Here is a 13,853-nt window from a genome sequence, read left to right as displayed (position 1 = left end):
TAGACTGGTTACATAACTTAGAAAGAAGAGCTCAACCAATGCCAAAGGAAGAGCTTCCTCACCTGGATAAATGTGATCCATTACATTTCACTTTAGGGAATTAAATGTTAGAAATTTTAGGCAAAGCCAAACATTTTTTAATACTTCACTAAGGAGGATAAGAGAAATTATTATATTGCTACTAAAAGGCAAGCTAAAGGATAGAAAAGAAATCATGGGAATTTTAATGACAGTACTTAAAAGTTGTAGCCAATAGGATTATAGTTTTAATAATAAAAAGTGAAGACATCTCTAAAACAAAGACAAAGTAATTCTTCTGATGTAAAAATAAAATTTCCAAAGGTATTGAAGACACAAGATGATAGACCTTGGGGATAAAAAGAATGTAAAGAGATCCTTTAGGAACTTAAGTGCCCATGGCTGTAACAGCCCTTTGCCTCTATCAGCTGCAGTCCAGATACCACAGGCTCATTTGGCCGCTTAAGACGCTTTATCCACACACATCCCTCCCAAGCCACACACTTAACCAAGAGGACAGCAACCAATGGAGAAAGACCAAGGAAATGTACATAATTATGCTTCCTTGTTAGAACTTAAATGATTAAACAATCCCTTGGAAGAAGTCTATATAGACCCTCTGTATCAAAATATAATCAACTATAATATTATTATTAAACAAGTTAGTATATAGATATTAAAATTTTTTTAAAAAGCAGTTGGTGCTCAGAATTCCAAACTATCAACCAGTAAATTCTGTACAAGCCCAAAGGCATGTAAAAATTATATTTAAGCCTATATCATGCTATGTACATTTATTGGGGAGGGGGGGTTCCCCAAAAGTGTTATTAGTTAAAAGTCAGGTTAGAGAATGTTATATATCGAAATACTTAGATAAAAGAGCAAGCTATTGACTCACTGTGCATCTTTGGACAAAAGCTTGGTTGACTGGTCAAAAACAAACAAACAAAAGATCATCCCTATAAAAATTATCCACTATTAATATTATTAAATTGAATAAAAATAAAGTCAGAAGATTTTTCCATATCAACAGAAACTTCTCTTTTTCAGTGGAATTGCCTGAGAGCAAGAGTCTTGGTTATTTACATTTTCTTTTCATCATTCCAGTTGATAGTGTTATTATTTGAGTTATTTATAACATTGGGTCACTGAATTTCTTTAGCAAGATATTCCTTTTTAGATGACCACCAAAATCCCTTGACTGATTTTACTCAAAATATAATTTGACTTTAATCTTTCATAAAAATTTGATTTTTCACTTCATTATTTTTGCTTTCTAATGTAATAAAACTATTATCATTCATAAGATCACAGACCCCACCTTTCTCCCCTGACTGTACTTCCCACACCTTTCACAAATCCTAAGCTTAGTTGCTACCACACACCCAGCTTTTCCCTCACAGCTCTTGCTGTTACGCTGTCAGATTAATTGCTCTTTATTACGTTACTCATTTAAGTGTCCTTGCCTCCGTCCCTAGCACTCTCCCAACACATCCTCTAGTTCTAAACCTATCTTCATACAGCTATGTCAATCTTGCATTATGATTACATAAGTAATGTCATTTCCCTTGTCAGACTAAATTCCAAGGAGTCTATGTCTTCATGAGCATAATCCAACTGCCTTACACATGATGGGTACAATAAAATATTTGCTAAACAAAGTAATTAATAAAAGGCTGAAAGAATAAACAAAGGTAAAAGGGCAAAGAATGATATGGAAAAAATGGCATCAAAAGTGACATACTAATGACCTCTTATTATATAAGAATGAATAACTAAACAAAAATAAAATCATAACAGTGAGCAAAGCCTATCAAAATGATGATTACTACAAAATAATGTTCTGTTTCCATATCCTGTTCAAAATAGTTCTTCACTTTAAAATTAGGAATACATTTTTTAAGTTAAAAAATCAGACTTCAAATAGCATGAAATTATCATTTTCTTAAAAAAGAAATAAACAATGGCTTTATATGTGTCAAAAATAAATTTTTAGATTTCAAATTCATAACAGTATTTTTATATTTAATTAGTATGGTAGGCAGAATAATGGCCCCTAAACATGTTCACAACCTAACCCCAGGACCTCTGAATATATTAGGTTACATGGCAAAATGAACTAAGTTTACAGATGGAATTAAGGTTGCTTATCAGCTGACCTTAAAATAGGGAGATTATCCTCAATTATCGGGGGGCAGAGAGACTCAGTGTAATCAAAGGGGTCCTTAAAAGTAGAAGAGGGAGATAGAAGAGTCAAGATATGTGACTACAGAACAATAGTCAGAGAGATGCAATGTCACTGGCTTTCAAGATGGAGGAAAGGTCTATCAGCCAAATAATGTAGCTTCTAGCAGCTGGAAAAGCAAGGAAACAAATTTTCCCTTAGAGCCTCCAAAAGGGAACTCAGCCCTGCCAACACCTTGATTTTAGCCCAGTGAGACTCATCAGACATCTTATCTACAGAAATATAAAATAATAAAGTTGTGCTTTTTTAAGCCACTAAGTTTATGTTATCAATAACAAATTATACAGAGATGACTGTTTTTTGGTCAAGAATGTAAAAATGGAAATCAACTTTTTTTTCCTACCTTTTACACAACAAAAGCCACAAGATTATCCAAAACATTCATGTAATCAAGTTAAAAGCTACTCTGTAAATATTTAAATTAATAAATGCATTATAAAAAATACAAACATGTTTAAGTAGGAAACTTTCTTTAAGGAAAAAGAACACTGCTAAATCAAACATTGTTGAATTTGGCAGTTTATGAGTCTCAGAGACTCACCACACTTTACTAGTAAGGTTATATTATCAACACATTTAGAAGAACACCATTTATTAATAGATTAACATATCTAGGATAATTTTAATCACTTGTTGACATTAACTAATACTCTAGTTTCTTTTATTGCTAAAAAATAATTTTTCTAAATATGTCCATTATAAGAATATGAGAAAGATAATACACTAAAAATATTCTATTGTTATACAATTTGTGTTTTCATTCTTCAACTTCAAATCTATCAAGATACACATCACTGATCTCTTACGTGGGATTCGGCAAGTAAATTTGACACCACAGTAACATTCTTTCGTAATGCTGTGAGTAGAAACCATTTATAATATCTTCTAACCTTCCGAATGAATTCAGAATGCTACACAAACAATCCCTTGTATTCCTAAGAGCATGAATGACCTAAGTAAGGGATGTTAGTAAAGGTAACTCTAAATGAAGAGAAACTCCCTCAACTTTCTACATCAAATAATAATACAACTTTATAAAATATGTAAACCTGAGAAAAACACATTCTGAAAGGACTGTAGAAATAAATTTAAATTAACATATTATTGGTTTTAACTGTAATAAAAACATACATGTAAAATTAAACAATTTACCTTTCAGAAAAATTCATTTAAAATAATTGAAATGTAATCATTTTGATAGCATTATATTTAAGTTGCAGTTACGAGAAAATAGTTTTATCTCCTGGCAATGCAGAAGTTAAGCTAAAACAAATTATGCAGCAATGATTTTTCAGTTGAATGATTTGGGTTAAGAATTTGGCTTCACTTACAGATTTCTATTTAATGAGAAGCTTGCAATAAAATATTGGAATTTAAGCTCTCTGCCTGTTTGTTTACCTGAATCACAGACTCCACCAAATGTGTTTCATCCACTTCCAATATCATCATTTTTATTTCCTCATAAGGCACCCGAAAAGAGCTCAGGAAGATTGCTATTGGGGGGTGGGGGAGGGGAGAGAAAAAAAAGATTTGCAATGAAGAAGGTAAGAAAAGAATTTGAGACGTACCTCTATTTATAATTGTTTTAAAAAATTCCTTGAAATGAGAGATTTTGAACATTTAATATAATCACTGTGGGGGAAACTTTCATTAGCACATTTCATATTCTTCTCCAGTGTTAGAACTAGTATTTTTAAAACAGTCCTGTATTATTATGCTGAATATGAAGCTATTTTTTAGTTTTTAGTTATTAGTCTATCAGGAATGAAGCCAATTTATATGTTATTAAAAAAACTGAAACAGGTTGGTTCACTATAAAAAAATAACTCCCCAGTATGTACATGTGCTTTTTTGTCTAAACATGTGTGCTATTAGCATGTATAAAGTCTTCCAGCCTACTAAAAGGTGCAGAAAAATTATTTTAAGAAAACTGCTAAGGAGTGCATTAACACTTTTACAAGTTATAGCTGCATTTCACTATTAGAAACACTGTGGACAATATGCCAAAAAAATAACCTCTGAATCAAACTAAAGCTTAAACATCCAACTTTAGAAAGTAAATTTTCATGGAAAACTGGCCAAATAGATTAGATGGGATAATACATGATTAATGAGAATTTCAAGCATTTTTATTTTTGGGGGGGGGGATATCTCAAAAATGTAGAGCTATAACATAATGATCTTCTCAAAAGGTATTGCGGTATATAAGGATATTTTCACGGCTTTATATATAATGTTTTTGCTATTTTCCCCCTTAGTATACCATTCTTATGTTCCTTCTCAGTGACGGATGTCACTTCTTGAACATACTCGGCTCTTCATACCAATAGTTTGCTAATTTATTTTATATACTGAACATCTATGTCATTTGGTCATAAAAGACACTATTTTCCCTAAGACTCAGAAAACAGTATCTGCTTCTTTCTAGGACTAAGGCTGTGTTCCAGACTCTTGAGGATGCTATGTATTACCTCCAAATGAAAAACCAGGGTATCAGTTGTGTTCATATCACTAGCTTCAGTCACATATTTCTGGACCCAACTAGTCATAAATATGGGAAGATAATGCTAGAAATTAAGAATGTCTATAATCCTTAATATTCACCAGCCCTGAATTTGAGAGAGCACTTGGTGATAAGAACAAGATGGAAAAAAAGGATCTAAATGAAACGGTAATCAATAGATAGGACATTAATGAAATTAAAAAGGATAACCCGGCAATAGACAATATAAAGCACAAAAATATAATAACTATATAATCTCAAAGGGATAATCAGTGAATAATTGATGAGGAGGGAATAAAATTTAAATCTTCACATCATATACAAAACAAATCGTAGAAGACTAAAGACTTAAATATAAATAACAAAAAATACCAAAATAAATTTAACATGACAAATTAACTCACCTCTGGTTGGAGAAATTCTTAAACACAAAAATCAATGAAAAACATAAATAAAGATTGATATCTGATAACATAATAAGAAAATGCTGATTTCAAAGCACTTAAAACAACTAAAAAGCAAGGCGGCTGGGAGAAAAAAAAAATCTCCCTCAAAATTCAGGTTATTTTTTCGCCAAATATAAACAAACCATCTGAAACAGAATACCCTAAGATCCAAATAAGAAAACGGGAAAAATTTACATAAAATCAAAAGAATAAGAAATTAAAATGACCAAAAATAACACATAAGATGTTAAACCTCAGGAGCAAGCAAACTGAGAGAGTGAATTGTTAAGGCATTTCTGGGATAAAAATTTAGTAAGATAGCCTTGAAGATACTGATACTCTTTCAGAAACAATAAATTCCACTCAAGAAACCTAGTCTATGAATACAACAAATGATGTAAAAAAGTTATCCTTACTAAATTATCCTTTGGAGTATGACTTAAAATGACGTAAAATTGTAAAGAACATAACTATATAGAAATAGCACTGACGTAGAAAAACGTTCACAATGTTAAATAGAAAAATTAAAAGTATAGAATTGCTTTTGGTGCAAAATATAATAAATCAGAGAGAGAGATAGCATAGTTCTATATTTCACGCAGAGTAGAGAGATCCTGGGGACCTCTGCTCTTGAAATATCAGAAAAAAAGATGTTTTTAAATGCATTTCTGAGCTGTCCTAAAATGAAGTAAAAGCAGGAATCCTGGGAGGTTAGTGGAGAACATCTATGTAACCATAGAAACCTGGAACTTCCATCATCATGGCTGGATATTTGACAAAACACAGGATATTAAGACCCAGTAACAAGCTAGGACCATGAAGGGATTCACCCTCAGTGTAAGGCAAAATATGAAATACATTTGCCCTACAGAAAGGAACAGGAAGAAAACTTGGTGTTAGGGAGAAAGGAAAAATTTCTCCTGGGATTTTTAAATACAAGCCAGATTTGGCTAATGGTCTAAATGTAAGCCACTTAAAGAATAGATACATTAATTTAAAGAAGTCCCAAATACTTAGGGTCTCCAGACAACTAGCAGAAACAAAAACAAATCTTCGACTGGCCATATCTGGAATTTGCATTCACTCCCTGTTTGTTCCCTGTTTTCCACAGGGCAGCAGAGGAGGTTTTATTCTGGGCAAGTCTGGGAAGTAGTCTCACACTTTGACAGGTGTGGCTTCTCAGGAGTCTGTTCTCCCAAGACAACCTAAAGAGGAGGAGAACAATGACTCTTTCCTAAATTTAAATAGGAATATCTCTCCAAAGACAAATTTTATGGGTAAAGATTCAATCCCATCTTATCTAAGTGTAAATAAGGAAATGAAAAGCCATCTCTCTGGAATCAGAATTATCATAGAAGAAAAAGCTTTGCCATCAGGCAGTGAACAACAAGTAGCTGATTGTGAAACACAGAACTAAACGATAATAGGTTGGGATATCCAAAGGACATGGGGGATAGGGGGTGGTAACATGGTCTCTGATGTCTTGTCTGAATGGATATACCTTTGAGACACCCAACCTCCCCCCAAAATTAGCCATATTTTGATGAGAACTAACTGGAGATGGGCAATAAATTTTAAAAAGCTTTAAAAATTGGGCAGAAAACAAAAGATCTATTAAAAATAAACAAGAAAATATGAAAAAAGAAGAAAACAGTATTTTTGAGAAATAAAAAATATATTTTACTACGGAAATTAAAAGCAACAGATGGGATTAGATAATAAAATTGATGATGTAAAAGATGCAGTTAAAGAAGTAATCGAAAAAGCATCCCAAAGAGACAAAGAGATGAAAATATATTATGTTATAAGACTTGAAATATGAACAAGAATACCTAAAAGTTGTTTAAGAGGAGTTCCAAAAGGATATCCCAAAAATAACAGGAAAGAAGCATATATGAAGAGATAATGACTGAGAATTTTCCAGAATCACTGAAAGTCACAAATCATCAGCTCAAGGAGACTGAATAAATCCCAAACACAATAAATAAAAAGCCATACTAGATCACTTGTAAAACACCAAACATTGATGAAGTTGTGGAGTGGGAACTCTCAAGCACTGACAGTGGAAAAAGAAATTGGTACAAAGATAAAACAGGAATATACTTTGAAACAGGTATATACTTGGTAGGAGTCACCTGACATTTTCTGTAAAGGGCCACACTAAATATTTTAGGCTTTATAAGCGGTACAGTCTTTGTTGTAACAACTCAACTCCACTACTGTAACACAAAAGCAGCCATAGACAATATGTAAACAAATGTCCTTGAGATTGTACCAATAAAACTTTGTTTAAAAAAACAAAAGAGCCATTAATGTATTGGAATAGCTAGAAGTAAATACCTGAAACTACCAAACTCCAACCCAGCAGTCTGGACTCCTGAAGACAATTATATAATAATGTAGATTACAAGGGGTGACAGCGTGATTGTGAAGACCTTGTGGATCACACCCCCTTTATCTAGTGTATGGATGAGTAGAAAAATGGGGATAAAAACTAAAGGACAAATAGAGTGGAATGAGGGGATGATCTGGGTGTTCTTTTTTCACTTTTACTTTTTATTCTTGTTCTGGTTCTTTCTGATGTAAGGAAAATAATCAGAGATAGATTGTGGTGATGAATGCATAACTATGTTATCATACTGTGGACAATGGATTGTATACCATGGATGATTGTATGGTGTGTGAATGTATTTCAATAAAACTGAATTTAATTAAAAAAAAAAAAAAAAAAAAGAGCCAGATTGGACTTGAAGGCCATAGTTTGCTGATTCCTGCCTTAGTACCAACAAAAATAGGAAACAACCCAAATATCAACCAACCATTGAATGTATAAATAAATGATGATATTCAAAAAACAGAATACCCCACTATGATGGAAATTAATATCCTTAGCTAGAGGCTTATCATGGTATGACTTTATTTATGTAAAATTCAGAACCAGTCAATACTAAATAACTTACTGCTTAGAGACATGTACATGGTTGGAAAACTATGAAAAAAAGGAAAGGAATACATAACCCAACATCCAAGATAATGGTTACTGCTGAGAACGAGGGAGAGACAAGATCAGAGAGGGTCATATAAAACCCTCTAAAGTACTGTCAGTGCTCTATTTCTCAAGCTATAGGTGTTTGATTTATTATTATTAAAACAGCAGCATGCATTTTATATAATCTCTCATATGTTTTAATATATCCTAACAAAAAGGCTAAAAATAATTCAAAATGAATAATATGAAAAAAGTAAGATTACTAAGTGTTAAAGGAGGTCTGGCTTTGCTCTTAGCTCCTAGGAGATAATCTCTAAACCCTTAGAATATCCTGTCTGATAAGAGTGACTTTGTATATCTGGAGGCATTGGTCAGACCAGATAATTTATGCTACCAATACTAAGGTCAGCCACACAGGTAGTCAACCATGTCTATGTGACCCGGACCCAATAAAAATGGGGGACACCAAGGTTGGTAGCACACCATGCATATTGTCACGCAAGGCTGCTGGGAGAAGTTAGTGTGCTCCACAACTCCACTGGGAGAGGATAACTAGAAGCTTCAGGCTTGGAACTCTGCTGGACCCTTCCCCATGCACCTCTTCTCGTGGCTTATGTTATTGTATCCTTTCACAAACTTAACCCCAAGTATAACAGCTTTTAGTGAGTTCTGTGAGTCCCTCTAACAAATCATCAAATCTGATGCTGGTCTTAGGTCCCCTAACTTTGTCAATAAAAACTGTATGATCTCAGTTATACAGTTATGTAAATAAATAATAAATAACATATATGTAGAAAAACAAAGAAAACATAAAATGATAATGGAATTTGCTTAGTGGATATATACAACTTATTCCTTTACATGCTCCTATATTTGAATTTGCCCATTACTTACAAGTATTATTCTATAATTAAAATGGAATATACACTTGAGGATACATATTTTTAAAGATCAAACTAGTTATTTTTTTCTAATAAGCTGTCTTTTGGTAAACATTTGCTATAATAAAATAAGGACAAAAAAATTGGAGTTGAAAATGGCCTTAACATCTAACACAATTCAGAAGACAAGCACAGACCATAATTTTTTAAATACTGATAGAATAACATAGAGGATACTCAGTTAAACCATCCAAAAGACACATTAAAGGGAATCTTTTTACTAACATGCATCTTAGCCTTCAAAACGTGATTATACAGATCCCAGTGGGAAGCTTTGGGTTCAGTTAAGGAGCATAAAGTGTGCAGATTTTGGAATCGGTCATCCATGTTTTCTGCAAAGGAACTTATATTTAATGAATGAATTTTCGATCCTTTCCTCAAAATTCTATAGAATATTCCAGTTAAGAGGCATCTAAGAGAAATTATCGAATGTAGCCTCGCCATTATCTCAACAAACTTTAAAAGAGAATCCTTCCACTTTAATATCAGTATTCTACTACAGACCATGCTTTACTGCAATTCATCTCATTCAAAAAACAGTTGCCACTATCATAAGACTCTTGTCAGAATTTAATGTCTCAAAGACTCTGAATTTCATAGATAAAACCAGCTGTGAATCAAACTATAATTACAGCAAAGATTATAGGCTGCTAAAGCTTCTTAAAGCCTAAATCACAACACTTGCTACAATCAGAGAGAGCAGGAATAACACTAGAATGGATTACATCATGATATGACACCGTATAAATTCTGGATCTTTTGATCCTTATACTTTAAAACATGTTTATCAATTAAATGAATGGGATATGCATCCTTTAGCTAAAGCAAACAAGACAACCAGGATCCTTCTCTATGGTAATAATATGATTTTTGTTATCTGGAAACAGTAAAAGATACATCTTATACCTACTGGCTATTTTTAGAATGAGCAACCTTATTCAAGTCACTTAATAGTTACACCAACCAGTTTTCCTATTTACAACATAAATGCTAATACCTACCTGGTAGAGTGTAGTAAAGATTAAAGGGTCAAGTACAGAACTTAGCACACAAAAGTAATCAGCAAGTGTTGGGTATTATAAATAAATTTGAAAACCTATCTAGTAAATACTCTGTAATATAGAAATAATTCTAAATAACCTATTCAACAAGTCAATTATTTCACTTTGAGATGGATATTAAACTTATCATGGATGACCCATCTAGGAAAAGTTCTACTGAAAATAACATTTCTTCAGTGACCATAACAAGTCTGTGTAGAGTCACTACCAATTTGTAAAGCCAGTCACAGACATTTTTCAAAACAAAGGTATCTTTTTTAGGTCACAGAGTATAGAACTTTGTAGCATTATCTAAGTTACTACCTTGGGGCTTTGAACTGAGACAATGTTCCTTTAGGGGAGAAAATTCCTTGAAATATCTGTATAATGTAACAACCCCCAAAATCTCAGTGTAGGTCTACAAAAAACCAAAATTTATTTGCAATTCATAGTTTGGCTTTTTCTCTCTGTAAAAGCCACACCAGAAAGGCAGGGGTCCATTAGCTATTATCCTCACAGCTAGATGATGGACTCCACTCTGCCAGTCTGGGAGGCAGGCAAAAGGGAGCACCAGAGCCTCTCAAATCAGCAACTAAATACTTACACTCCAAAGTGACATCACTTCTATTTACACTTTGATCGGCCCAAGCAAGTCCTTACTTGGAGGGGACAGGAAAGAACTATCAACTTATGCCCAGAAATAGAGAACTGAATGTTGGCCAACAGCATTAATGCCTCCATACTGTCCATGGGGATTTTTGCAGAACTACACTGTAGAAACAGGATGGCCCTCTGTCATAGCAAGTATGATAATAAGGAGGCTCTAAAACCTTCCAAAACAAATGACAACATGCATTGCATTTACCATAACTCCCTTGTTGATCAATAGCATGGATCTGTATCCTCTCACCAGAGAACTGTTTTGTTCCAGTAGCTGCTAATAATTGAGAGACAGACTAAAAGCCATATTAACTCTTCATCCCTCTAGATTCCCCATGTAATATCCCTCTTGCACCATCAGAAACTAATATATACAGATTACATTATCTCAGTTCCAAGCAGAACTATCTTTGATGCATTTAAAATACAGTTAGAAATGAGTTTGGAGCAAAACTATTTACCCTCTTCTCCCAGAGTAATTCAGTCAAGAAGACAATTCAATACTAAGTATTTAGCTCCTGCACTAGTAATTAAATCTAAAATATTTCCAGTCAGTAATTTTGAGGTGAGGCTTTGAACTGCTCAGATGGGAGAATGGAATTCATTTTACTGATCATTCTTATTTACATTAAAATCCCAACCTCCTTTGGGTGTGATCAAGTATCACAAATAATAGACATTCAAATGTATAAAAGAAATAATCTATCACCAACTTTTTAATATGATGTCACACCTGAATTCATTAATTCTTTATTTTTACACTTTAAAAGTAGACTTTAAAGGGATGTTCTCTTTTTAGTTAAGGCAGACATAATTTCATTCTAAATTCTTTTTCATCTTTATCTTCTAATATGTACAAATATTCTGAAGAATTTAATCCCATAGCTTGCCTAAAGGAAAGGAAAATTATCTCCGAATTTACTATGCAAACAACAATAACAAAATTTAAATAACATAAAATGAAATACAAGTCATAAAAAAATGAAATAATTCAAAGGAACCACCTCAGTGGGTTTTGATAATTTAATAGTATTGAAATATGATGCTTACAAAGGTTCTGAGCAATTTTTGAATCTAGAAATTTAAGTTCTTTAATTTTTTTCTTAACAGCTTTCTTTGCTTCAAAATCTTCCTCTTCTCTTCTCTCTGTAAAAGCAAGGATAGATCCAATGTTAGAGCCAGTAAGACATTCAAAAGCCACAGGGCAGGCAGTGAACTTGCTGTCATCAAAAAAATCTAAAAAAGATATAAATTTTTTAAATTATACAGCTATAAAATAATAAAATAATAGATATACTAAGACCTAAGCTGGGTCAGATATAAATAAGTGGCTCTCAGGCTAGAAGAACTCATAAAAGTAAATATTTGAAGGTCTAACAGGAAAACAAAATTAAAGATGATATGCTAGAGAGTACGAAAGAAACCAATACCATTCGGTGCTAGAATAAAATACAGTCAACTTCATTTGAACAGTATACTGCAATTACAAAAATTAATATACTAACATTCAGGATAGGTTAAGAGTTAGCTCTAAAGTGCATAACAAAAACAAACACACAGCTCTTTTATATTTAGATAAAATATAATATATACCATGCTTATTTAATATGGTTACAATGCATTAAAATATAATATATATCATGCTTAATTAAAAACACAGCTCATACAAAACTAAAAGACTAAACTTTATAATTTGTATGCAAAATTTTTGAAAAATGGCCATATTTTGATATTCAGCTTATTTTATCAGAATGTTCCACAAATCAAATGCATTTAACCCCTCTATCCTTGCTAAAAATACATCATAGAATAAATATGTCATGCTAAACTACTATATATGACCTGTGCTTACAGAACAGTATATGATAGTCAATGTTAACAGCTATAACCATAAAGTGATCCTGTCATCTTTCTTCTATTTTAGGTCCATGGACAATAGCTCTGATCAATGTCAGTCATTTTATAAAATTAGGATCTTGATAACAAAGAACAATGGGGTAAAGTGTTTAGGTAGATATGCATAAGATGGTAAAGAAAAGCACACAAAATTTATATCTGGTAGCAAAAACTTCATATATAAAAAGTGGCATGTTATTATTTTTATATCAGAAAGAAATCTACATTTTATTCAATTGTACTTATTATTCCTTTTGAACTGATGACTCATTAGGAAAGTAGAATTTGTTTTAGTATACATATTGGATGAGATAGGGATCAAATTTCAGATTTTTTCAAAACAACTATTAATAAGTTATCTCTACCATTTTATGAATAATCAACCATCTTTCTCAACTGATTTTAAATAAACCTATCCTATAAATAGTATCTAGACATACCAGGTCCGTGTTTCTGGGCTTCTAACTCTGCTCCATTATTCAGTATGCTACTCTTATGCTACCATGTCGTTCTGTCTTAAGCACTACAGATTTATGAAATATTTCATCAACTGGTTGTCAAAATTATTTTTCTTTTCTGGAGTTTCTTGGCTTTTCTCAGTTATTTTTCCACTTAAACTTTAGAATAAATCAAAAGTTCAAAAAAGAAAATCCATTAGAATTGTATTTGAATTGCGAAGTATTTGTACATTTGACATCTTAACAACTTTGAAATTCCCCAATCATGAACCTTATATGTGTATTAATTACTCAACAGTTTTCTTCATAAAGGACCTGTATATTTATTGTTTGTTGGTCCTAATGATATCTAAATTATACTTCCAGGTGTTATTAGTAGTGTGTGTGTGTGGGGGGGGGGTTGGTTTAATTATACATTTTCCCAATAAACTTTATAATAAGTTACCATTGGAATATAGATATTTTACTGAATTTTGCCATGTTCTATAATCAGCACCTTACTTATTTCTTCTTTCATTCAAATAAGTAATATTTATTAAGCACAAACTAAAAGGAAGGAACTCTGCTAGGCAATGTGGATATAGGCTAGACAAGATAGAGACATTCTTATTTCACAGAACTTAACATCCAATAGAGGCTACTGTAAACAGTAATTAC

General features: G+C 32.4%; 1 protein-coding gene across 1 annotated transcript in view; it reads right to left on the bottom strand.

Moving 5' to 3' along the window:
* DIAPH3 (diaphanous related formin 3) overlaps window positions 1-13,853 on the bottom strand; it is a 584,600-nt gene that overhangs the window by 287,783 nt on the left and 282,964 nt on the right. Inside the window, exons 18-19 of the mRNA XM_037800254.1 lie at window positions 11,893-11,988; window positions 3,662-3,756 (exon numbers count right to left, since the gene is read on the bottom strand). Of these exons, the coding sequence (XP_037656182.1) occupies window positions 3,662-3,756; window positions 11,893-11,988 (191 nt within the window). The remainder of the gene's footprint in view (window positions 1-3,661; window positions 3,757-11,892; window positions 11,989-13,853) is intronic.

Source organism: Choloepus didactylus, chromosome 12, assembly GCF_015220235.1.
Source record: "Choloepus didactylus isolate mChoDid1 chromosome 12, mChoDid1.pri, whole genome shotgun sequence".
Classification (NCBI taxonomy): domain Eukaryota; kingdom Metazoa; phylum Chordata; class Mammalia; order Pilosa; family Megalonychidae; genus Choloepus; species Choloepus didactylus.
This window is presented reverse-complemented; position numbering and strand designations above follow the sequence as displayed.